Below are 25,908 nucleotides of genomic sequence, written 5' to 3' on the forward strand. Positions count from 1 at the left end.
TTGTTTGATTTTGCGTTGACTTTGCGGCGAGGTTTGCATAAGGATGATAGTGGACGAGCAGGTGAGGCTGTTGATGAAGGCATATTGTTGTTTGAAGTAGGAAGCTGAGTAGTCGGACGAGGAGGAGAATAAGGAAAGAGACGAATGATGGATGAAGGTTTTGATTTAGAGGCACGACGAGAAGGAGAGGAGAGGGTGGTAGTAGAAGAGATGGATGTAGAGTGATGAGGCATTGATGTTGTTGAGTTTAATGAGGAGGATGTTGAAGGCAGAGAGGAAGTGAGAGGTTTTAAGGAGTTTGAAGTCAGAATTAAAAGAAAATCAAATAATGATGATTGGTGCTAATGAAGAAATCAAAAACTAGAAATGGAAGGTTGAAAACCACTTATTGGCAATCGTTGAAATGAAACAAACAGTTTTGTATGTAGTTGGATTTTAAGTCGACCGGCAGTAAATTTGGACTGTATCCTGATTTGGTAAAAAAAAATAGACTCAAACAAAATTCAAGTCACAGGATATTGGATAAACTATACAGCAAAGAACAAAAAAAAACACCAAAACGAAACTTGTAATACAGTTCAGAATAAATGATAATAAACTGGATTGAGAGAAGGTCTTTGAAGGTTTTGTTAAGTGAAGGTTGACAAACGACAGCGATGATGATTAATCCAAAAGAGAACAAGGTAATCAAGTGTCTGATTGTAATTATAGATAGATCGAATAGAATAGAATAGATAGATGGATTGCTTTACAACCGATTCACGAACCTACAGTCTGGTTAATCAGAAAAGGAAACGAGATTGGAATGAAACAACGGAGGATGCCTTGGAGATGTAGGGTAGGGGCGGGGCTGTTGATGGAGATGATGATGATGATGATGATGATGAATTGGGATGAAATTGAAAAGTAGCATGGACTGGATGAGACTGTTTTATTTTTAAAGTAGAAACCAAACTGTAAATATCTAATCGTAGTCAAAGAGACAGTCAGGTTTTGATTATTAAGTCTTTTTAAATCATTCAATTCAATTCATTTGATTTCAATCAAACATATCAATTTGGAGATCGGTAACAATGACGTGTAACATAAGACCTCCTAAAATTCTTAAGTCCTAGAAAACCTCTTTTTTTAGTGTGTGGAAATATTTGAATGTGGTATTTACAACGATGACAACAAGACTTGTTGATTCAGACAGACTTCAAAGGCTCAGCGACAACGTAAAGTTTTAGTTTGTACTGTGATATGGTTTCCATCTCTTCAACCAATTTCAATCATCACGCAAAATAGAATTCAAAAAACTGCCTTTGGTACTTTTCAAATCACGCCATTTTGTCTTTGGAATTTACAGAAAGCTTGCCATTTCGATATGGCCAGTTATCTGCTTGCTTTTGTTGATGTGCAATCGAAAACTAACTATCCGACTGATCCAGCTATGTATGCTTGGAAACCAAGTGAGATAAGAGGATATCTCAAACATATGTATGTATCAACTTAACGGTCATCAATCGTGTTATGTACCACCAACTCGCCGTGAAGTTAGTCAGCAGAGGTAGCCCCTAAACTGTAGACCATCTCGCAGCCTCTTTTGATGAAAAATTTAAATGAATCAATGATACAATTCTATTATCCCCGCCTTCGCTGCTTCCCCACCTTCATTCAAATATGTTTGACTGCTGCACAGCCTTATCTTGAACTTCGACTTGGTGTAAGTCGTGACGATGACACCGAAATGAACCCCTTTTTGATCATGGATGATGACTTTTGTAACTTGAACTTTGTGGTTTTAGACGGTCACTCAATTCATCGATGACCGATGAGGTTGGTTCTTTAATCAGACTATATGTATGTATGCAGTCACATGATGGTCTTCTGATTTGCATACCTTTTTAGTGGGGTTTTCCAAATCTGGAAGCTTTTTACCTTTTGGATGCATCAACCTGAAAACTTCAAAGCGTCTCATTAGGGACTGGGCGAAGCTCTGCAAAATTGCAATTCAACCGTAGTTGAAAGCGAGTTGCAAACAGCTAAGCCACTGTTCAATCAATATGAAATTTCCTTATTTTTTTTAGTAAGCTTTATGGCACTAAAAAAAATAGGGTGGCGCACAGGCATGACCCTCCCTAAGACGAGCTGTCTATTCAAAATTTCCCCCCCCACCTCAGCCAAAAGCCTATGGCAGAACGCTTCTGGATAGCCTGATATACCTTTCACAGGTTGCTCTCGCTCTGGTTTTGGTGAAATCATCTGACAGTCGGGTCTCTTGGGCTTGTAGGAGTAATCCTGACACCTCCTGTTTGCATAAATCGCTTCGGTCGACTTCCAGGGGATTCATGCGCTTATTGAGGTGGCTAAATCCTCTGTCGGTCGAAACCTCGCCCAGTCCCTATTTAATTCGATCCTCAGTTGATCAGACCATCAGTTGATAAGCAGTCTCATCTTTTTTCTTTCTTTCATCACGACGTACGAATGATACGATCGTGAGACTTGAACTATGTACGTATTCAGATCATGAGGAAAGTACAGCCATACTTGGATTAGGATTGGAAGTCACAAGTTCAGTAGAAGTAGTTTTGTTTGTTCTTCAACTCAATAGAAGAGATTGGTCTCCTGATCAAGGGACTTTTGCTTCAGGATGATCAGAAAATTTGATGGTTACAAGACGTCATCGTCATCTTCTTGATAAATCTCATCTGATTGGATCTCTTTCGGGTTCATTTCTTGTCCCATTAAGCTTGCACAAGGTTTCTAGTGACGGTGCAGGATGAAACAAATGCAGGAAGAGGGTCCGTAATCTAGTCAGAGGTCTTCTGGATTCAAACGTTTTTTATGATGATGACGATTTCATACAATCCGAAAAACTCCCTTCCGTACCTGGATCTCTTGCGGGTCTCGATTTTGGTTGTTAGGTTGGTGTATTAAATGTCAAGACGCCAAAAAGCAGATTTCACCTGGATCTCTTATTGCAAGACGGAAATCCAACTGGTTGTGGGACGCGTCACGGGAAGAATACTTTTCATTCTCAGACCTAGAGTAGCATAGCTCACTCGGAATTCATGATTGATTTGTGTCCACATAAAAATTAGACACCCATAGCATGGTTAATTTGATTTTGGATTTTTCCATACAAGTCATTCATAAGTCGGACACATTTATTGATTTCTTTCCAAGCATTATCACCAAAAAGTCATGGCTTCAAGATCTACAACTATTCCATTATAATATGTTGAAATTTTTAAAAAAAGGAATAAAAATCAAATTTCAGTTTAAGACTAGATTGAGAAAAATCAGAGAGATATGGTATCAGTCTTTTTTGGAGACTACCTGAGAGTGACGCTGAGACATACAAGAATAGCACAATCCCTTTTTGTGTGGTGTTTTTTTTTGGTGGGTTGCTTCCTTTTCTTCTCAAGCCTGTATACTCACAGCTCCACAAACTACATGGGACGTGTAGGCATTCATTGGTCAAAACTATTGAACACCAATTCTTTGGTTTGGTTGTAGCAATAAAACATCATCTATAGATATTTTAGAAAAATTGGGGTGAGTTGAAAGATTGAAATCTGTATAAATGTATCATGTGCATTAATGCTTTAACAAAACTATCATCAATCCTGGATGATGAATTTCTTGAAGTCTTGATGGCTCTTTTGAATTCTTGATGATCAAATCTAGCCACCATTTGCTGTACTTTTCTGTTAGTCTCAGAGAGTCTCAGAAGTAGACTGATACAGTTATGTTCATGAAAAAATCATATTTTTTTTATTTTTCATTGGTGAAATATGATGTTCAAACTTCCTTAAGCCAGTTGAAAACTTCATTATTTTGTCTCATGGTCCAATATATGATGTAATAGTAGTATTTGATCCATGATGAGGACAAGAGTTGACTGCCATGGGTTTAGACATTTTTCCAGGATCAGCACTAGTCCAGAGACCTTTTTCAGGGTCAGGAATATTGTTTTTGTCAACACCAACAATCTGACTATGAGGGGTGAGCAACTATTGGACTGACTCTTCACTGAAAAGATGAAGTGCAAACAAAAGATAGAGTCTTCACTTGGTATACCCAAGTGAAGACTGGATTTGAAGCCAGTGGGATGGCTGATCTGTCCTTTCTTAGGATCTGGCTAGAGCTGTCCTTTCTAAGGATCTGGCTAGGAGCTCTGGTTGACCTTACACCTCTGGAGCCTGAAGCACTTTATACTCTGAGGAGTCAGAAGTGCCGCAGGGTACTTTAGGCCATCCCATGAGGTGTCCTTTGTAAATTCCAAGCTTGATCTGTTAGCTGATAATCCCACAAGCTCAGAACAACATTTTTGGTTTTACACTGACCTAAATGAAGAGTAGAAGAGTAGAACTTTGATAATCAAGAAAACAACAGAATCACTGTACTCAATATTCTTGGTGAGGGATCAAGTAAGATTGGATGAAGAGTTGTATAATGATAATAAGTTGTTTCTTCCTCCAAAGTCAGAAGAGGAAGGGTTTGTATATTCCAAGACCTAGGTGTCAACTTGTGGTTGGTGCTTAGGTTTAATGATTTTCTTTGGGTTAGGTTTCAATTTACTCAAGTCATAGTCAAGTCTTGTTGCTTGAGTTTAGGGCTGTGACCCGGCCCTGGCCCCGCCCGGCCGAGTCTGCCCGACGATATCCATGAGGCCAGCGGTCCGCGCCGCGGTCCACGTTAACCTAAGCTAGTGATACTAGCAAAAACCCTGAGGGTGTCCCGGGCGCCCCGACCCGGCCGGGTGCCCGCTATATTTCCTCACCAAAAACACACGAATACGTGTTCACATTGACTTCACCCCATTTTTTTTCAGCTCCAAGTACAAGGTTGAACCTTGTTACCTCCATCACGGACAATCCGATTCCCGAATCCGTACCCTCTCTCCGATATCACCGTCACGGACATTTGTCGATTGATTCCTCAAGTTAAATAGATATCATGCCCATCAATTCCGCCCCAATCACCAGGCTTTCGTCTCAACTGTTCCGTCCAGCAATGTCCTCTACCCTTTTGAGTGCTCCTATTAGCCCAGCAAGTACCCACGCTCCCACTAGTCTTGCCCCATCCGATTCCATCTCTGCTGCTGCTTCAGATACCACCTCCACTGCCCAAAGTTCTTGGGTTTGGCAGTACTTTCGCCAAGAAGAAAAAGACGGTGTGACGAACAATATCTGCCGAGCTAAAGATGGCTTTATTGATAGCTGCCTAATTCCTGATCCTAACGAAGACTCCGACACGCCAGCTGCGATCTGCAACAAAGCTCTGGCTGTGGACAAGCACGCTAGCACAAAATCGATGATTCGCCATTTGTCCCGATGTCATCACATCGAACCGCCTATCCAAACCGAGCAACCTACTCTAGCAGCTCTCTTTGTTGATGGAACGGTGTGAAAGGTACTTTTTTTTTACTTTCATTTTATTATATCTTTTCATTAATCATTATGTTTTGTCCCAACAGGTACGACCTCTCAGTCGAGACAACCTCAAAGACGTGCTTGTACGCCTGGTTGTCAATCGAGAACTCCCAATGACGGTCCTTGATGCACCTGAATTTCGAGAAATTGTCACGATGATCAACCCTCAAGCGCTCCCGCTCCTATCCAAACGGACTTGTATCTCAGATGGAATCTTGGAATCATATCGATCAACCCGGAATCAAATCATCAATCTCCTGTCTTCTGTCACCCACATCAGCATCACGTGTGATGGGTGGACTTCACCTAGCAACACTGCAATGCTCGGAGTCACTGCCCACTGGATCGATCAGTCCTTTGTGATCCGTGGGATCACATTGGCTTTGAAGCCAATTGAAGGACCGCACACTGGTGCGAACCTGGCATCCCTTCTTAAGCACATCCTTGATCAATTCCACCTTTCCGAGCGTCTCTATTGCATCACCGCGGACAACGCCTCCAACAACACCACCATGGGCCAAAGTCTCTCAAGAATGGTACCCCACTTCGACTCTTCCCAAAATCTACACGGATGTGTAGCTCACGTTGTCAATTTGGTGGCAAAAGCTGGTATGGCAGTCTTCAACCGCAAGGCTGCTCCCCCTCCGGTAAACGCTCTCGATCCGTCATTACCACAAGACTCTTCAATTCCCCTCTTTATCGAGCCTACCTCGCACACTGAGATTGGCAGTGTACTCACTCGAATCCGAGCATTTCACAAGCGTATCAAGCATAGTAGTCAGCTTAAAACAGCACTCGACGATGCTATCAAGGGCTGTGCTGCTTTGAAACGCAAGGTTGGTTTAGTTCACGAGGTATCTACGTGGTGGTCTTCAACCCATGCTTCACTTGCACGTTTCTTTGAGCTCAAGGTTGTCTTACAATATCAATTTAACTGCGACCCTACTCTTGAACCTTACAAACTTGATTCAACCGAATGGGACTTGGTTGAAAACATTGTCCACTTCTTATCACCTCTGGCTCATGTAATCAGAACTCTTGAAGGTCATCTTTATCCGACTTTCTCCCAAGTTATGCCAGATTATCAATGGCTCGTGGAGCGACTTGAAAAGGTAACTTCTTAACATCTTGTTCTTCCATTTTTAATTCAATTTTTATTACATACTGATATCTCTGCCATTATCTAGGCCTGGAACGAATCTACGTGTCAGGAGTTGAAGGTTGCGATAATGCCAATGATACGGAAGGTCCTCCAATATCAATCGGCTGCCCAAACAAAGGCAGTCTACATCTGCTCTGCGATACTCGACCCCCGTCTTAAACTCACTGCTGTCAAGGCTCAGACAATGGAATCGCTAGGCTGGGGTCATGAAGACTTAATTGAATACTTTACCAACGAAGCAACCAAATTTAAACTTGCTCTTGACCCCGAAATCGAAATCGTTGAACCTGAGGAAACCATCACCCCCGATCGTCCTCAACATTTCATCAAGCGCCGAAAAACCGTTCCGATTGAAGATGAGGTCAAAGAATATCTGACCGCACCTCAAGAGGACGAGTTACGTGATCCTATGGACTACTGGAAGACCAGCCAACGTCACTGGCCCAACTTGACTTGCATGGCACTTGCAATGCTTGCAGTACCAGCTACCAGCGCTCCCTCCGAGAGCACTTTTTCTAATGCATTGCGAGTGATGAGCGACCATCGAGCATCTTTTACCTCCTCCAATCTCGAGGCTCAAGTTTTTCTCAAGAGCTGGCTTAAAGTCTTGAATAAATAATTTAGTTTATTATATTTTAATCAGTGAATTAAAGTCTTAGTAAATTGTTTTCTTTTATTTCTATTGGTAATTTTTTTTGTTCAGTAGGCTCTCAAGAATTTTTTTTTATTTTTGAGTACACTCTCTGGATTACATTAAACTGGATTACCTTGAATTGTTTCTTGAAATTGTTTTCACTTTTTATAATAGGCTGTTAAAGTCTTATAGTTTTAATTTTTAAAACTGCTGAAATTAAGTCGAGTTATGATGTCTTTTACCTTGTTTCTGCCCCTGCAAGTGAGCCTGGCCCCGAGGTGTCCCGGCTCCTGAGGCTCAGGGCGTGCCTTGCCCTGCCCTGCGCGATTTTCAAAGGCCCTCGGGTCCACACAGGGCCGGGCGGTGTGACGGGGCGGCCCCGTCACACTCAGGGCCGGGTCACAGCCCTACTTGAGTTACTCTTCATACTGAACCCTGAGATTCAATTCTCATGGTTTTAGACAAGCTCCATTACAGATGCATTACATACATTTGCATGCAAGTTTGTTGGTCTCATGTGGGCCTGTACACAGGGATCAGGGCTGACAGTAACTAAAGTGACACTTTAGAGCCACCATATTTTCATCAGATAATAACTAGTTACCAAAAACTAACACCACAAGTAATGATGAGTTGCATTCCATGATCCAACAGGCTGACAAATCACAAGAAGTGTAGTGGGTCAGACTGTGACATACAAGAAGTTGACAGCAAGAGTCACTTCAGGATTGAGGTAGGTCAAAGATACTCAGCAGTAAGATTTTCACTGAGCTCAGGGATCATAACATGGGTTATTTTTTTCTTTTGTAATTTGTCTTTCAAAATCATTCTTCTGGTTAACTTTCTTCATGTAATATGAATTATATTGAACTTTTATACTTTTTGTCTCCAGAATCAAGATGATCTCTGTTGAAAAAAAATCTCTTCAAGACAAAACCCCACATTTGATTTGATGCTAAAGTGTCTCACATCAGTGAGATTTGATAAAAATTTAAGTAGGTATTCAATACAGATCTTTGGACTTCAAGTTTGTTGTTCTTAGAGTATCCTACCTCAAAAGACCAATGCGAGTTTCTTTCTTGGTTAACTTCAGTCAAGTATATAAACCAAACACATTAAACTTGTTCAATTTTATTAAACTTTCTCAAAATAAATCATCATGACCAAACCCCCCAAAAAAATCAAAAACCTTCAAAAAGATCATTAATTATAAAAAAATCGCATTAGGAGCTTTTGTATATACATATTATATGAAGTAAGTCTATCTCATCTATCTACAAACCAAAACATCACATGCAAACCAAAAATAAAATGAACCAACTTATCAAACTTCATCAAATCGAAAACCTCAAAAAAAACCATAAAAGAATCGAATCGTAAACCAAACCAAAAGAAAAGAAAAGAGAAAGTTCTAATGAACTAGATTTGATGATATATTAATCTGAATTATTCAAACCAAAATCCTCCAACATTCTAAACCTAAAATATCAAATGAACCAATCTCTCTACCCATCAAATTAGATTCCGTTTTAGAATTAGAAAGGATTTCATTATTAAAAGTAGAACAGTTTGTTGAAATTCCTTTTTCTAAATTCGAATCGATCCATAACCCAAATTTACCATCCCTTTAAATCCAATCGCAAAAGAAAAAGAATTAACTGAGAATCAAGAGTATTGGTCGGGCGAAGGGGGGTGATAGACTTACCCTCCTCCTACACTTAACATTTCATGATCACTTAAGATCATGTAATCATTTATACCTGTCCATTCATATTTCTTAACACAAAATCCGATTCTAAAATCACTTGGATCAAACTCAATTGATTTCCATAAAAAACTAAATCCAACCGCACCCAACAGAAAGAAAAAAGAAAAAGCGAAAGAAAAACAAGAAAAAACACATTAGCTTTCAAGAAAAAAAAGACAAATCGATTAGTTGGAATCTTACCATTCACCAGTTCCATAATATTGATTTGAAACTTTTAAAGATTCATTAAGGAAAGCACCAAATCGATGATCAGTATGATCTTTTAAAATTAAGATACATGAACCTTTTTGATGATTTGATTGAGTATAGAGTGTAGATAAAGAAGTTCCATGTTGGTCTATAGAATAAATCAATTCCCATTTAGATGAAATCTTTAATCTTGTAGGTAAATGTAATCTGATCTATAAACAACCAAAAAAACCCAACGTTTTTGGGTTAGGTTTGATGGGTTTTTTTGTTGCGGGAAGGAAGAGGAATGCTTACACCTTCGGCTAGTTCTTCATCCATTATTGATTGGGCAGTTGGGTTGATTCCGATTAGTTTGATGGGGATGGGTCTTCCTTCTGGTCCATCAAAACTCATGGAACTAAGACTTTCACTTTTCATCATCTCGATCTCTTTCATAGGTTTTGAAATCACGGGAGGCGGATGGTTCGAAGAACTGACGAACTCATCAAAATCTTCTTCTAGAGCAGCTGCTAGTTTTTCTTGATCTACTTTTGTTTCGGGTTCAAGACTTTTGAGGATTTGATGTTTAGGTGAATTCGGATTAGAGTCAAGTTTTTTGATCGTATGTTTGGGTGAATTGGATTGATTAGGTTTAGATTTATGTTGGTTTTGAAAATATTCGGTTGGGATCTTGATCGAGCTTGATGATGAAGGCTCTAAGTTTTTGAATGAATTGGGTTTAGGACTTTTGATTGCTTCATTGGTTTCTAAGTTAGTTAAAGTGATCAATGGACTTGAAGGTCTTGAGATCTCTTCAAATGGAACATGACTCAAGTGTTTCTCTAATGCTTCTTTTCTTAATTTGTCTCTTTGTTTTGCTTCGATTAAAAGTTGATCTGATTTACTTAAAAGAGATGAGTTTGATGAGCTTTGATCGATGGATGGTAAACAAAATGCATCTAATGGATCTGATGATGAGATGGTAGTGGATTGAATGGTTTTGTTGTTCGTTAAGATTGATGTTGTTGATGATGTGTTTGAAACTGGTGCTGGTCTTGTTGGATTGAAATCGAATAATGGTTTGGATGATGATGATGATGATAAAGTTTGTTGTTGTTGTTGTTGTTGTTGTGATGGATTGATTGGTTTGATTGAGATGGTGTTGAGTTTGTTTGTTTGATTTAATGATAATGGATCGAATTCGTCTAGTAAGTCTTGCATCCTTCTTTTCTTTATTCTTTTCTTTCCTAGTGATGGTGATGGTGATGGTGATAGTGAGATGATGATAATCTTGAATGATGATGTCGATCTGATCAATCTGACCAAAACTTGGCCATGATCTGTAGTCGAATGGCCCCGCCCCTGAACAGCTCCAGAGGAGGGCCGCGCGGTCCCTCAGGGCTCATGACCCTCGCTCGCGGATCGAAGCCTCAAGTTCACTCGCGTCTTTTGTTGCTCAGAGTGTAACGGGACAAGGGCACCCACACTCGTTTGTGGTTGGTAACTTGCTCACATGCGCTACCAACCGCTAATCAGCTCAAGAATCATCCAAACTTCTTCATGACCATCTCACTCTTAATTTCATCAAGTCATCGATCAATCCAACCATCAAAGGCATGTCGACTACACAACCAATTCAGAATACCAAAACCTATCATTTCAATTACACCCCTTAGACTTTTCTCTTCATCAATTCCATCAAATTGGAAACCAAGTTAACCAAAAAATAAACCAAATCGATATAAACTAAAAACTCATCAAGGTACATCCAAACGATTCTTTGTGACTGGTCATGGTCAATTCAAACGTGTAAGTTTTTGTTTCCTTCTCTTGACTTCGAAACCAAGAATGTTGATGTTGATTTTGTTTTGTTTTGGTAAAAGTCACAAGCAGGTAAACAACATTTAATCACCGGTACATCTCACATTCGAAAAGAAGAAAGTTGAAACCTATGATTATAGTCAATAAAACTCATACTACTAAATTAAGGAAACTTTTACCTTGTGTTGGAAAACGAGCTGGGTTTAGAAAATTTAATGAAATCAATTCGGTTTGGTGGTCAACAGGTAGATTACAAAAATCAGGAACTGCTTTGGAATCGGCTATTCTACGGGATAAAGAGTTTGAAAAATTAAACTTTCGGATTCTAGGCTGAATTCGGATTTTATTTCTAGTTCTAGTTTTGTTTGAGTATTGGATTATGGATCTTGAAATGGAAAAAAAAGTTGGATTATAATTTGAAGGTGATATCATACATCTTCAGCAATAAAATTATCAGGCAATTGAATTTATATAAATCAAGGGAGGTGAGGTATAAGATTGACTCATAAGAACTTCATTTGGAACCATTCATAGTCTGACTTCTGGGAGTTGACAAATCCTAAATATTTTTAAGATAGATTGAACCTTGACATTTAACAGAAAAGGACTAATATTGAATAAACTCCTTGACATGCCTATCAACATATGCTGGTCCCTTCTGAATCACATCAATGGCCATCTGGCCTAGAAGATGCATTGGCCAAGAATCCCTGCAAAGATGATGTCAGGGCTCTGGTGTTTTCAATTTACATTCAGCTCACAAAAAAACTCACCTGTAATATTTTTTATACAAAGAATACTCATTTGGGGTACAAACTGTTGGAGTACTTGATGATGAGAGTGGTTAAACTTGAGATTTATGATTACTGTTTTGATTTCCAATGACAAAGGTAAGATCATGTTGAGCTTGTATAATATTGAGATCAGCTTGATTGGGTGGAAAACTGACTTCTGAGGTTCTGGAGAAGAAAGCATCATTTCTTATACAATTAGTATCTTCAAGAAAGGCTCTGATATGACCCAAATGTGTAAAATCTTGCCTCATATATTGGTCATTGAGAAAGAAAGTCAACTTTTTTCAAATTCTGATGGAACAGAGTTGACTTGAAAAATGTTAGGTGGCTAATAATGACCTTTAAAAGGATTCTTAGGGTATGACTTTCATATTCTTACTTTGTACAATTCTTGTTGGAAGTGGTTCTTTGTTGAGCTTAAGCAATATATGATTCTCGATGGTATGTACTTTTGCTGGTTCTTGTGCGTGGTTTAACTTTGAAGAGATAACCAAATGAGATGGTCAAAAAGGAAAATATGTTTTGTTGAGGAATTGTCTTGTGAATTTTCAGGTGGGTATTACTATTATAAATGAGATGTTTAATGTAACATGAACAAGACGAAACTCAAACCTGGTGTTCATCAATGAATTTTTTTTTACCAAAACAAACATCAACATTTCTTAGCTCTAAATTGTGGAAATGTATTTATCCTTAGGATACAAGAATCAAGATACTAATTTGATTTCAGAGTGTACAACATTTCAAGAAGATTGATCAACAAAAGATATTCAAAATAAATGAGTTGATCAAGAAACAAAAATTCAAGGTTCTTTAAGTAAGTAATTAACAACAATGACCGCTTCTTCCTCTGGTAAACATGTAAAAAGAGGAACAAGTTCAGAACCTGAGAATGTGCGCCAATTCTTTTGCATCGATTTATAGGCTGCCAAACGAAGTTCACGATGTTGCTCAAACAATGGACTTTGTAATTCAGCTATCACAGTACTCTTTTCAAGGGACTCGATGATTTGTTTGTGGCAGATCTCTTTCAATTCGGGAATAATCAACACTTGATTTGCACAGGATCAAAGTGCGTCAGTAATGCTTTAGAAACCAGGGCTCGAAGAAATACATCAGGCTGAGATTTGCTTACTATCGGCTAGACGGTATAAACTCTTTGGGCTTGTGAAAGTTTTGCAACCTGTTACATCGGTATGAGTAGTGGAGTGAGCTTTAGCCCAAACAGGCCAAGAAGTTGGTTGCTTCTTTTTCCCAGTTTTTGCAGCTGTAAGGGAAGTCTCTTGGTAGTATTGTCCGTACGCGGACAGAAGGGGTGCGAAATGCAGAGCTCTAAGTTTGTGACAGACAAAACAGATCTATAAGAATACGGGAGTGATCACAATCACGTTTTGGATTGAAAATAATCTTTACTGACCCGCATATCGCATAGTCGATAAATGCTCGATATGTTCGTCGACTACAAGATTACGATGAGTTTTCTACAAGACAAGCATGTAGGTTTAGAAAGCATCACTAACGAGACGTCTTTCACATGAATAGTTGCTTTGAATGCAGTGTTCTTTTATAACAAATCAGTTCGACTTCATAAATTGCTCAAAGAACCATGAGATCTAAGTACCTTTTCGGGTTCGAAATCCTCTTCTGAATCAAGATCCCATTCCTCGTCGGAATCGCCACAGTATGTCCTCTCATCATGGTCTGCCGACCTATCCAAATGTTGAGTCTCAGAATATTCTGGGGAGTGGCCTAGGTGAACCATGAGTCAAAGCGGCGGAGGTATGCAAATTTGTTGAGTAGATAAGTAGAGTAGGATGGAATGAAAGGCTATAGACTAACATTTTTCAAAGTATTCAAACTGTCTGAGTACGTTACTATAGACATACAAATGCTTAGGAGTTCCGCTACGTTTTGAATCAAAAACCAAACGAGTGATATCAATCGAGGGGGATTTAAAAGCTTCAACCATTTTGGCGCGCGTTTGAGCCATCAATCTCCTCAGAGCAATCAACCCTGATCCTGGGTCTTCACGAGTCCATACTATTTGGAAGTAAAGCGTCTGAGATCTCGCAAGTCGTGATAAAGCTTAAGTGTTCAATCAGGATTCGTATCTATAGCGTGCAGACTTACAGTATCAACTGCTTCTTCGAGCAATTTCCTTACGACCATCGGTTTTCCCACAGTGAGAGTCTTCAAATCGAGTGGCTCGCCGTGTAAAGTGGTCATACCCTGTTGGATGACCTGAACAGCGCTTCCGCGATTTCTGCCGGTAGCAGTTTGAAACTAGATGGCACCCATGTTGTATCAAAATAGTGTTTTGCACGAAGATTAACGTCACCTCTATGGAAGGAAACCAAGTGATCGAGTGATGTTCTTAACTGACCTCCCATTTCATGCTCCATCCGGCATACATAGTCCGCACCGAGTCACTCAGTTCGACAATCAGCTCGTCCGCGTCCACAACCCTTCTCTTTCCCACATTGGTAGTTTCCGTGGTTTCTTTTCTGCGCATATGAAACTCATGAGGACACTTTGACTTGAAGATATGCTTTGGTGGGTCTCGATGTGGGTGATGTAAGTGATGCTCATCATAGTCAGTTATGACGGCGATGACACTATCACGCGTCAATTCGGACATCGGCAGCCAAGAATAACAATTAAATTTGCCTTGAGTCTGGAAGGTCGAAATTAATGGAGTGTGAAAAGAGAGTTTGAAAAGAAAGCAACGGCCAAGAGATCGCTACTGTGAGTACTTGTTCATCTGAGGTTGATTCTCTGTGTACTCACTGTTACCGTACGGTGCTCAGCCATAACTGCCACGATCGAAATGGATAGTCCGTCAAGAGTTTCGAAAAAATAAAACAGAGTCCCTAAGTAAAGGCCTGATACGACCAGGTCTGTGGCTGTTGTTAATGACTGAGTTTAACAATCTCGACAATCTTGACACTGACTAACCAGTACACGCCGGAATGAAAAGTGATAAAGAGATGAAAATGAGAAATGTAGTAAAAAGAATCGGATATCTGACTAGTTGGCAAATAATGAAGGATTATAAGGGTGGAAGAAGCGAATGGGCTCGCGCTCTGTGATCCTCTTGAGAAGAAAACAGACGATAGCCTTTCATCGAGGACAAAGGATACCCTTGCAAGAAAGACAAAGAGAATCTGAGTACATACAGTTCATGAGATCTTGGTAAACAAAATCAAAATGTCTCAAACTTCTTTCAATCTTGCTGGTGGTTCAACCCCATAATCAATTTACCTTTGTGCGTGCATGCAATTGGACACAAATCCTTTCAATTGATACTTTGACTCTACCGTAACAATCTCGGCTTTGAGACATCACATTGTGTTGATGGGAGTTCAACTCGGAAATCCCAAGCGGTACGAAAACGCGTCCAAATATAAGTTCTGGTGACTTATGATAAAAAAACACCTGTGAGACAATGTACCAAGGGTTAAGAAGGAATTGAAACTAGATCAGACCGGTGAATTTTGTCCAAAGAATCAGAAAATTGAGCGACACCGGTCGAATCTGTGAAAAGAACCAGACAAAAAAACGTCTCTTCTTGCTTTTTTAACAAGACCTGAATGCAGCCAAAAAAAAAGGGTACACCGTCTCTTTTCTTTTACATAACAAGATGTATGTACATAGCCCATACAACGTCTTCTTTTTTTGTCCTTTTTCTCTGTTCGGTGTGAAAAACACTGGGAATGTGTCGATTTTGGGTGTATTTTTATCATTTTAATCCAATTACCTTGTCACTGACTTCACTCGAGTAGCTCATAGGAATTTTGTTGTGCCGAAAATTGTTCTGAAGGAAGACCTGTTTCAAGAGATCTTTTGAATGACATGAATAATCAATGAATTGTACATTTTATTTCTCGATAAGTCTGTGTTTGTGTTGGGATATCCATCACAATTTAGCATGAACACAACAAATGAGTTGACACAGATAATGAAAGCAAAATTTTAGGAAGAAAGACGCATAAGTGTATGTTCTACAAGTGCTACAACAGGAGACACCTCCTCTTGCGAGAGAAGTGCGATAAATGTGATAAGTTCAGATTTGGTGAGTGAATTCCAGTTCTTGCGGACCAATTTATAGGCATCCACACGAAGTTCATCGTGCTGTTCAAAAAAGCGGGCTCTGGATTTCAGGGATCAAATTTCTTACACAGTGAGTCAATGATTTGCTTGCGACATATCTCTTTGAGTTCGCGGAATATCAACGCTTGATTCTATCAAAAAAATGTACGTCAGGGATCCTTCATATAAACTCACTGCTCAAAGCAACATGTGATGTTGAAATTCACTTACTATTGGCCAGGCGGTACATACTCTTTGGACTGGAGCATAGGCATTTCAACTTTGACCACTTTAGCCCTTGATATTCAAACAAGATAAACCACACTCTTACTGATTGAGAAACAGTGCTAAGTCATGCACTCTTGACTGAAAATATAAGTCAAGTATTATTACGAATAGAATCAGTGTCCCATTTTGGCAAGCCGTCCCCCAGGTTTGCAAATTTCCAATGGAAAGTTTAATCCTGAGAAGCATATACAAACCCGAGTTTCATACTAATTGTGTCAAGGAAGGAAATGAAGCACAATTCACAGCATACCATGAGACATCCAGACCTGATCCAAGCAGTGCATATTTTGTGACAGAATCATCTTGATGGTAACAGGCAAAACAAGAGTCACTAGCAGAGATATTATCAAAATCAAAGATGATTAGAATGATTTCATACCATCTCTTTTGGAAACCATGACAGATATGCTACAAATCACAAAGAATCTATGCTTCAGTATGTTGGTGCAGCATAAAGCATTAAAAAAAGGCAAGTCCCCCTAGTCATGCTTCCACACTCAAATTTTTGAATCTTGAGGTATCACCAAGTGATTCTGGCAGCATGGTCCAAACCCAAGGAGCACTTTCTGAGGCTTATGTCCAGTGGGACCAGGCTATCACAGGACAGAAGTTCCACAAGACACAGAATTTTTGACTGATGTAGGCTTTTGCCCGACCCCCACAAGTCCAGGGACTTGCTTACTTTTAATCTAGAAAGGTTGGAAGTCAGGATGAGTTTTGGCTAAACAATCATAAGGGATTGTGGGAAAGTGCTTTGGAAAAGGAGGGAAGTTCCAGGAAGGCGGTGGGGAACAGTTCTAGACTGTTATATGTTGAAGTTCCCAACTAATTCACCCTCACATATCTCAGCTCTGGTCTTTGAGCCAAGATGAGCATGGAGGTGAATTTGAAAACATTTTACTGCACCTATAGCCTGGTCTATGCTGCACTGCTACCACGAGTTTACAAATTCAATCCAACACTTTAATCAGGTTCAAACAGATACTCATATTTTCAAAGACTTACAAGGTTTTCTTATGAGAAGATGCACAAAAAATATGAGTAAGTCAAAGGATTCAAAAATCTCATTGGAACCACAGAAATCTGTGGTCAAAAGATCCATCAGAAGATAGCTTGTATTGTACATTTTTACCCACGTCTTTGAGCACATCGGTATTTAATCCATAAATGAATGAATGACACAAGAAGCACAAAACATCAAGATAGAATGATAGGATACTTTCATTTTTGACCAAAATTTAGTCTTGTAAACAAGAATTATCTCTTTGATCTTGCAATGTGAGAGCTAATTTGTTTGAGTAAGGATAAATTATGAACCTTACTTTTCACGGGAAGGTTAAGTTCAGCTTGTGATACTTTTCCCTCTCCAACACTAGAACATTTTGGAGTAAAAGAAGTACAACACAACTGCAAAGTTGAAAGCCACATCTGAAAAGCACCTGCTCCCATGAGTTTTTTGAAGAATCTCAAATTTTACTCTGCTGGAGGGCCAAGGGAGGTGAAATTGTACATAATCTTTGTGCAGACTTGAGACTCCTAACTATTTTTTCAACTTTTACAACCAATTATTGGTTTTGGCATGTTTGTAACTTTGAGCAAACATATCCCTTGCCCATTAGTGAGCTTCTGACTTTAACATGGACATGCTGTGTAATAGTTACAGTTCAATCTGAACAAACAAAACAGAACACAAACAAGGTGGTCTTGGTAAGAAGGGGTCCCACATGTCCCTAACTCAGTGCCATAGTGATACAGCTACAAATGAATCACAATAGCATATTGGGCATTGACTTAGATCTTCCTCCTCTGCTCATATGACTGTCTGAAGTGGTATCCATTGAAGTTTTTTCCATTGGGATCCTTAACTCCTTGAAACTTTTTCTTCCAATTGATCTTTTTCTTTTTATCATTCATACATTGAATATTCAACATCTAAATTGATCGCTGTTGCAAGTTCCCTTTTATGTGAACCTACTCATTCATGATTTATCTGACCAGTGATGATAGATACACATCAAGTGTTAATATTTTCAGTTTTCTTAAAAGCCAAGTACAGATGTAGATACGGGGTTTCTTTTGATTATCTATAACTGTCTTTAATTACCTTGTCACTAGCTTTGATTGAGAATTAACAAAGAGGAATGTACATATATACATAGAGATTTTTTTCAACAAGAATTGCGCTTGTGTCAGGATACCTCTAAGAAACCAGAATTTGAAACAAAAGGGTGAATGTCAAAATAAAAGTAATTTCAGGGAGAAATATGCATGAGGATGTGTTGGTCAACAAGAGTGGCCTCCTCTTGTGACAGATGTGTGATAAGTGATATACGATCAGAGCTGGTGAGTAACTTCCAGTTTTTGCGTATAAATTTATAGGCATCCACACGAAGTTCCTGGTGCTGCTCAAAAACTGGGCTTTGGATTTCGGTGGTTACATTCTTCACATCTAGAGACGCAACAATTTGCTTCTGACATATAGCTTTAAGTTCAGAAATGATTAGCACTGTTTTCATCAAATCAATTGTGCATCAGAGATCCTTCAAAAGTCATGTTATATCACCCCACTTAGAATATTGAGATCTACTTACTATCGGCCAGACGGTACATGCTCTTTGGGCTTGTGAGAGTCTTGAATCCGGCTACAGCGGTGTAAGAGGTGCTGTGAGCGTTGGCCCACTCAGACCAAGGAGTACAATTCTCGTCGTCAGAAGATTCTTCCTTCTCTGAAGACTCTTCTTTCTCTGGAGGCTCTTCCTTCTCTGAATCTTCATCCATCTTTGAATCTTTGTCTGTCCCAGAAGACTCAGAAGATTGTTCAATTCCTGGGCCTTCGACAGCCTGCTTTTTGCAGTACTCTTGATATGTAGATCGCAGAGGCGCAAAGTAAAGAGCTCTAGTTTCAAAACAAAAGATCAGTTTTGCGAGTTGGATTGCAATGTTCATCCTCACATTGTGCTGGAAGTAATAAGTTCACTGACCCGCAGACTGCATAGTCTATAAAGGCTTTATACGTTCGTCGACTGAGGTATTGAAATGAGTTTCCTACAAAAGGAGTGCATAAATGAGAAGAGCGTCACTGACGCGGTGTCTGCAACATGGATAGTCGCTTTGAAGGTAACATTCTACTATCACAGATCAGTTGATCTACTTCGCACATGATCTGTAATGAATCACTGAAAATTCCATGAGATCTGATTAGGTACCTTCTGTGGTCCAAAATCATCGGGTTCACTATCCCATTCATCGTCGGAATCGCCACAGCCTATCCCGTCACTGAGATGTCCCGTCCCATCCAATTCAAGCAACGGTTCATCCACACCTTGAGTCTCAGAATATTCTGGCGAATGGCCTGGGTAAGCTCACAACAAGCCAGGTAAGTGACCTGCTTATATGTATAAGATAGGACAGACAGCTAAGACTGACATTTTTGGAAGTATTCGAACTGTGTAAGTATGTGACTTGCGACATACAAATTTTTCACGGTTCCACTGCGCTTGCAACGAAAAACTAAACGAGTGATATCAATCGAGGGGCGGCTGAAAGTGTCAATCACTGTTTTGCGCATCCGCGCCATTGCTCTTCTCGCATCATCCAACTCGCATTGAGTACTATGCAACCTCGACGCTGCATCTTCACAGGACCAGGATGCTACAAAGTGGAGTTCGCCCTGTGATTGCAAGTCGTGTTAAACTTTCAGTGTTCCGCACGGAGTCGCTAGCGTACCGTGCATACTTGCCTTGGAACCTGGTACTTCGAGCTGTTTCTTGACGTCCATTGTTTTGGCCACGGTGATAGTCTTCCACTTGAATGGGTCGCTGTGCCAAGCGAGCCGACCCCTTGTAATGACTAGATTTTTTTCTTCGCGAAAAAATGAAAACTGGGTGTTTCCCACGTTTTGTCAAGGTTGTGATTTGCAAGGATATCAATGTCACCTCCATGAAAAAATCTGGGGATTACAGCAAAGATCTGAACTGACATTCCAACTCATGCTCCATCCGGTATACATTGTGCAGACAGAATCACTCAGATGGATAATCAATTCGTCTGTACCATGTATGTTTCCTGTGACCGGGAGTGATTGTGCAGTCGGCGGCGGGTCCGACAACTTGATAGTCTTTTGTCTGTGCAGGCTGAATTCATGAGGACACTTTGATTCATAGCGTTGCTCTGGCGGGTCGCGAAGTGAGTCGTGCACGTGATGTTTGTCCAGTAGATTGCAGACCCCCACAATTCTGTTAGGCGTCTCGGATTTCCATAGTCCATCAGGACAAGAAAAGTCAACTTGAGTCTGGAGATTTGAGAAAGCATCAATAATGTAAGCAGAGTTTGAGGCATTAGTACTGGTTGTAGTAATTTGTAGAGGGAATCTCTACTGACTGTCACCGTGCGTTTCTCAACCATAGCTGCCACAATCGAAATGAGTAGCTTTCTGATACGGAATCTCTGAGTTCTTGCAATCAAGTTTGTTGGTAGGAATTGAGCTGGAGGTAATTTAAATTTTCTTCCAAGTTCATATGTACATACATACTGCGACTATCTGTAGCTAGGATCTTCACCCGGGCCGCAGTTTCTCGGGCCGCCCGGCGGGCGGGCCGGGCTAAGCCCGAATTGCCTTCAAAAGGGATGAGGCCCCGGAGCGCTTCGCATTCCGGCCCGTCGACGGGCTAGCCCGGGGACAAAATGTCCAAATATGTGTTCAGAAAGCGTGATTCATTTCTTTTTTCAGCACAACTCATGTATTTTTTCAGGCTGAAATACAAGCAAACATATATAACAAAGTTTTGTAAGTAGAATTTAAGTAGTTTTGATTGAGTGAAATAAGGCCATCTTGTCCCAGCTTTTGAGGCAAATTGATGCCTCAAAATTCAATTCATCCATAGTGGCCTGTTCATCTGTCCACACTCTCCTGCCAGCATAAAATGACTGTTCCGAGGGTGTACTGGTAGCAGGAATAGAAAAGTATGCTGAAGCCACCCTTGCCAAAATAGGAAATTCACCTGCGTGAAGTCCCCAATATTCCAAAGGAGCAACAGTTTTGTTGGCACATCCACTGGATCAATATATCTCGACTTCTTCTTCAACCGTGAACTTTTTTTACGTGAGATGAAACAATTTGGACCATCTTCTTCAAGCTCTGAATCAGGATCTTCAAAAGATTTGTGTGGTTATTGCTGAAAAGTGGCAGCCTCCTTGATAAATTTTGATCACAATTCCTGTTGGTCATACAAACCAGCCATCTCTATTGTTGATGCTGACAATTTGAGGAGTTTGCTTCGAGGATCAAGAATGTTGGCAAACAGATAGATGGGCTTTTTGAGCGCAGCTTCATGGACTCCTGGAGCTTGATCCTCATAGGACCAATCACAGCTTGAAGTGGTTTGTTTGTGTTGCCTTGCCTGCTCTGTGGACGATCATAACCAGTTTTGTAAGCAATATGTAAAACATGAATGAAAAGTTAAAAGAACAAACCTTGTCCAATTTTTCCAATATCCACAAATAAACTGGTGCAGCGTCAGCAGTTGTTGGGTATTGAGAACCCAATAATATCTTAGTTGCTGTGTTGAGTGGCGTAAGAAAGTCAACAAGGTGGGAAACTAAATCCCATTTGCTTTCAGTGAGAGCAAACTTGGCGTAATCACAATTGTGTTTGGTTCAAAAACCAATTGCAGCCCTGAGTCGGTAAGATCACGTGTGAGGTTCACAATCAGAGTTCCAATGTGTATCAACCCGTTGGATAAGTTGAAGATGATCCTTTGGTGGGAGCATTCCCTTAACAAGAAGTGAAAAAGATTCCACATGTTGTGGAGATGCTTCAACATAGTTTGTAAAAGCAATCAAACGAGATAGAGCGCTACTGATTTGATTGGTGTCTTTATTGAGCCAAGCAGCAAGTGCAGGTGGAATTGACGGAGTTTTGTCACCTAGTTTCTTGGAGAGAACATGGAGGCCAGCTTTAGCAACCAGGTTAATGACATGTGTGATACATCCAAGGAGATGTATGTCTGCCTTGAATTGGGGAACTGCTGCTTCCAAATGTCTTCCCATGACAGTGTTAACAGACATATTATCGGCAGTGAGACAAAAGAGCTTATCAACCAAATCATACATTTTCAATGTTTCAATTACATTTTCACATAGATTCTCCCCAGTATGTGACCCTTTGATCATCTTCATCACAATGATTGCTTCACACAGCTTGAAGTCCTTTGAAAACCAGTGAGCAGTGACTCCAAAAATCAATTTATTATGCTGACTCCAGCTGTCGCAAGTAAAATTGATGTGTGAAATGTCCTTGAGGCAATGAGTAAGTAAACGTTGAACTTTGATGAATTGAGCCTTGAGGGTATCAGTCAAGGTAGTATGACCAAAAAAGTACGGCTGAATGTGTGGATTGACCAGCAAGAAAGTGTTCCTGAACTCCTCAGATTCAAAGAGCAAGAATGGAAGTTCCTCATTGACAATGAGACATAAAATTGCAGACCACAAGGTTGAATTCAAGAGCTTATCATTCTGGGATGAAGTATAATACAAAGAGAAAGAAATCAGATGAGAAATAAATATTGGGCACTAGGAGGATGCTTCTAGAGACGAGAATTGGTTACAGAGCCAAGTGACGTAGCTTGACAAAATGATGAAAAAGCCAACTCACGTTACGATGATCACTCTCACGTGTAATCTTACTAATAACTCTCATTACCTTTTTACAGTGATGAGCTCTTTACCTATGCTATATAGAACCCTCCAAGTGGATTTTCGGACTCTTGTTCCCACTTCTTTATCTCAAAGGTTTTTTAGTACCTTCTGAATTACTCGATCTCATTCTCTTTTAGTTGTTCATTTTTCCTAGATCTTCTGATCCATCTAAAAAGATTTTTTCGACCCACCTCTCCTCTCCCTTTTTTATGAGATTGTACTTTTTAGTTCCGCCCCATAGCGGACCTTTTTATTGCCTTTGAGTCAGTTGTACTTTTCTAGGACACTATCCTGTATAGTTTTATCCTTTACATTGCAACTAGGGCTCCTGCCCCGATTCAAGCTAAACACCTCTATCATGAGTTTTAGCTAGAATCACCCAGGCTCCATACCTATTCTGTACAAATCAGGTGGGAGGCACTTACCGGAGCAATTTGGCCCGCTGTAAGGTACTTGCGCATATCAACCGCTCCTTCTTCAATGTGGGAATCTTTGTCAAGGCCGTGTTTGAGCAAGTGTTGACTCATAGATTTTGTACTTTGAGTTGAATCAACTTTATAGTTGCTTCCACACTCCTTACCAGGCTCAACTTCAAACGTGCAAACTGTCCTGTTCTTGTTTTCCTTGGTGAGTGGATTGACAATTGATTCAATCTTGAAGTATTTCCACACCCAGGACATTTTGCTGCCTGTTCTAGAGTTGATTTGATTAGTTATCTTGGAGCAATTGGAGCTGGTTGATTTGACAGTGACACTGATAGTGTTAGGAGGATGAGAGGAATCCAATTTGGCTTCAGATAACATGATTGCTGTTTGTGAGGTACTTTCTTTTGTATTCAAGAGACAGCTTTGCTTGGTTTTCAAGGTGAGAGGGCTGGAGGCGCCTCTCTTCCTGGTTGATTCCATCATAAACACGCTTTATGATATAAATAAATCAATTTCAAGATATAGTTCATGTACACAAGATGATACGGTGGCAATATTGTTCTTTCAATTGAAAAATTTCTTCCTTTTTTCTGATTTTTTTTTAAAAAAGGAAAATACTGGGCAGCCCGAGGCCCGCCCAAGCTTCCCGCGGGCACATTGCAGGCTGGGAAAAGCCGGGGCGGGCTGGGCCGGGTGCAGATCTTATCTGTAGCGTGGGAGCCTGTGGACCGCCACAACAAAAACTGGTACTGTACCACCAAGGCACCCAGGCTTGGCCCTCAAGGGCTGTCTTGGGGCCGGGCCAGGCTTAGACCTGGGGTTTCAACTTTCAGCTGTTGCAGACTCCAGAGAACAGAACATTGTCGCATATGGTGTACATATAGACTCATACCAACATATAAACACAACATGGGTTAAACATGTAAATTTTCCATGTCATGTGTAGTCAAAATTCATATCTGAGCCAAAAAACATCTGACATGACTCATGCCAACACACATTGACATGGATTTTCGATTCAAAAAAACCATGTCCTGATGTGAGTCATGGCGGACAGTCTGAACGCTGACAAGTGTCATACCAACAAACAACATCACATCAGAATTTTGGTGGTCTGACAGGCAAATGGCCCACATCATACATGATATTATGTTGAAGTCATTTTGAAATCTTTCTGAATCTTTCATGAATCTTTCATGAAGCTGTGGTAGTCACTGGCCTGCCAGAGCCTAGTAGCTGGGGGCTGTGAATGAAGCCCATGATACCTTCCTCTATGCTTCCTTCATGCATGTTTTTCCTTCCAAGTAATCCGCACTTTTTTGGGCATACTGATATGTAGTGTTGTGAGGTGGATTGGTAAGGAAGACCGACAAAGGGCTCTCAAGGTTACCCTTGATCCATACCGTATGAGCTCTGTTACATATGTAGGTCAGGTGTACTGTGGTTCTGACAACTCAAGGGCAGCTTGAGGCGAGCTAGCAAACATATGGCAAACATATGGCAAAGGAGATCCACAATTGAAGAAAGTCGCGGACCCGGTCACCGCGACTTTGCTCAATTGGGTTTGACACTTGATAATTCCCGCGATGTCATTTGTATAAGCCTGAAAACAGTGTTATGATCCGCATGTGTCACGAGATCAGTACTTACATGTCACGGGTAGCAAGACAGTCTAGGGGTGTGACCCGGCCCTGCAGCTTCAGAGCCGGCCTCGGCCTCGACACCCTCAAGGATGCTGCCGAGCAGCATCGGGTAGGCTCCGGCTCGGGCCAGCACTTTTTAAGCCTGTGCGAGAGCTTAGGACGGATGCTTGATGACATCAATTTTTCCAGAAACTTGCCTCAACAAGCCTTCAGCAATGCCCCCACAATTTTTTTTGACGGCCGGGGCCCCGAGTAGCCCTGTAACGAGCACTTTCTCACTGCCGCCAGGCTGGACTTAAGGCCCCCGGCTCGGCCTCGATCTGGTCCATAAACATCTCGGGTAGACTCGCCGGAGCAGGGCCACGGCCGGGACATAGCCCTACCCCAGTCCCTCAGTTGTAAAGCCCACGTTGAACTTCTCCCTCAATGGTCAATCGGCTGTTTCTGATTTGCGTACCCAGAAATGCACCCTCATCTTACGGGAAACAAAGTCGAAGGTTAGCACCAAACGAATCAAATCAATACGCCCTTTCATACCGTCTCGACAGCTCTATGGCTGACCTAGAGGCATTTTGACTTTTCAGCGTGTGGACCGATTATCGAAGCTTTACATGAATGTCATCAACGAGGGTTTTGGACTTATTATACAGGAGGTTGTAATGATATCAGAAGACAATTAGATATATGTTTACATGCAGAAGTAAGTTAATAGAAACTATCTCATTTCAAGACTGATTTACTTATCATTGATTTTGATTCATGATCTTTGTTTGTTTTTTCTGGGTGATTAGCGTATGAAAAGGTCTTCAGATCATGTTCGTGAAGGAAAGCAGAAAAGGAAAGAATTAGAACAAGTTTGGCGTGAGAATGGATCGAGATAGGTCCCGAAACATATCATTCGATTTGATCACTCTTGCACATCTTCGCGCATCGGTGTTGAATTTTTCTAGCACATGGACTGGAGCTGTGAGAATGGAGCGGAACACTGGTATTGGGTGAG

The 25,908-nt window shown here is 40.6% G+C and overlaps 5 protein-coding genes across 5 annotated transcripts; 2 read left to right on the forward strand and 3 right to left on the reverse strand.

The window, feature by feature from the left end:
- Positions 1-8,666: 8,666 nt before the first annotated feature.
- On the reverse strand, positions 8,667-9,376 carry MELLADRAFT_32991 (uncharacterized protein; the record flags this gene model as incomplete). The annotated part of the gene is made up of 3 exons (XM_007404713.1): positions 8,667-8,841; positions 8,922-9,053; positions 9,165-9,376. Coding segments are annotated over 3 exons (519 nt in total), but the record flags the coding sequence as incomplete, so codon positions are not given.
- A 1,336-nt stretch (positions 9,377-10,712) lies between these two features.
- Positions 10,713-11,307, forward strand: MELLADRAFT_51433 (uncharacterized protein; the record flags this gene model as incomplete). Its single annotated transcript, XM_007404242.1, has 4 exons — positions 10,713-10,866; positions 10,915-10,961; positions 11,036-11,093; positions 11,114-11,307. The coding sequence occupies 4 exons, from the start codon at positions 10,713-10,715 to the stop codon at positions 11,305-11,307; spliced, it is 453 nt and encodes a 150-aa protein (XP_007404304.1).
- Positions 11,308-12,570: 1,263 nt separating this feature from the next.
- MELLADRAFT_89049 (uncharacterized protein) lies at positions 12,571-14,578 on the reverse strand (the record flags this gene model as incomplete). The annotated part of the gene is made up of 9 exons (XM_007404712.1): positions 12,571-12,818; positions 12,903-13,099; positions 13,185-13,226; positions 13,288-13,328; positions 13,389-13,516; positions 13,607-13,826; positions 13,898-14,050; positions 14,151-14,441; positions 14,555-14,578. The coding sequence occupies 9 exons, from the start codon at positions 14,576-14,578 to the stop codon at positions 12,571-12,573; spliced, it is 1,344 nt and encodes a 447-aa protein (XP_007404774.1).
- A 3,818-nt stretch (positions 14,579-18,396) lies between these two features.
- On the reverse strand, positions 18,397-19,922 carry MELLADRAFT_59033 (uncharacterized protein; the record flags this gene model as incomplete). The annotated part of the gene is made up of 5 exons (XM_007404711.1): positions 18,397-18,650; positions 18,736-19,102; positions 19,351-19,496; positions 19,571-19,795; positions 19,871-19,922. The coding sequence occupies 5 exons, from the start codon at positions 19,920-19,922 to the stop codon at positions 18,397-18,399; spliced, it is 1,044 nt and encodes a 347-aa protein (XP_007404773.1).
- Positions 19,923-25,371: 5,449 nt separating this feature from the next.
- MELLADRAFT_89050 (uncharacterized protein) lies at positions 25,372-25,789 on the forward strand (the record flags this gene model as incomplete). The annotated part of the gene is made up of 3 exons (XM_007404243.1): positions 25,372-25,405; positions 25,493-25,608; positions 25,700-25,789. The coding sequence occupies 3 exons, from the start codon at positions 25,372-25,374 to the stop codon at positions 25,787-25,789; spliced, it is 240 nt and encodes a 79-aa protein (XP_007404305.1).
- Positions 25,790-25,908: the final 119 nt, after the last annotated feature.

This window comes from Melampsora larici-populina (assembly GCF_000204055.1).
Source record: "Melampsora larici-populina 98AG31 unplaced genomic scaffold MELLAscaffold_2, whole genome shotgun sequence".
Classification (NCBI taxonomy): domain Eukaryota; kingdom Fungi; phylum Basidiomycota; class Pucciniomycetes; order Pucciniales; family Melampsoraceae; genus Melampsora; species Melampsora laricis-populina.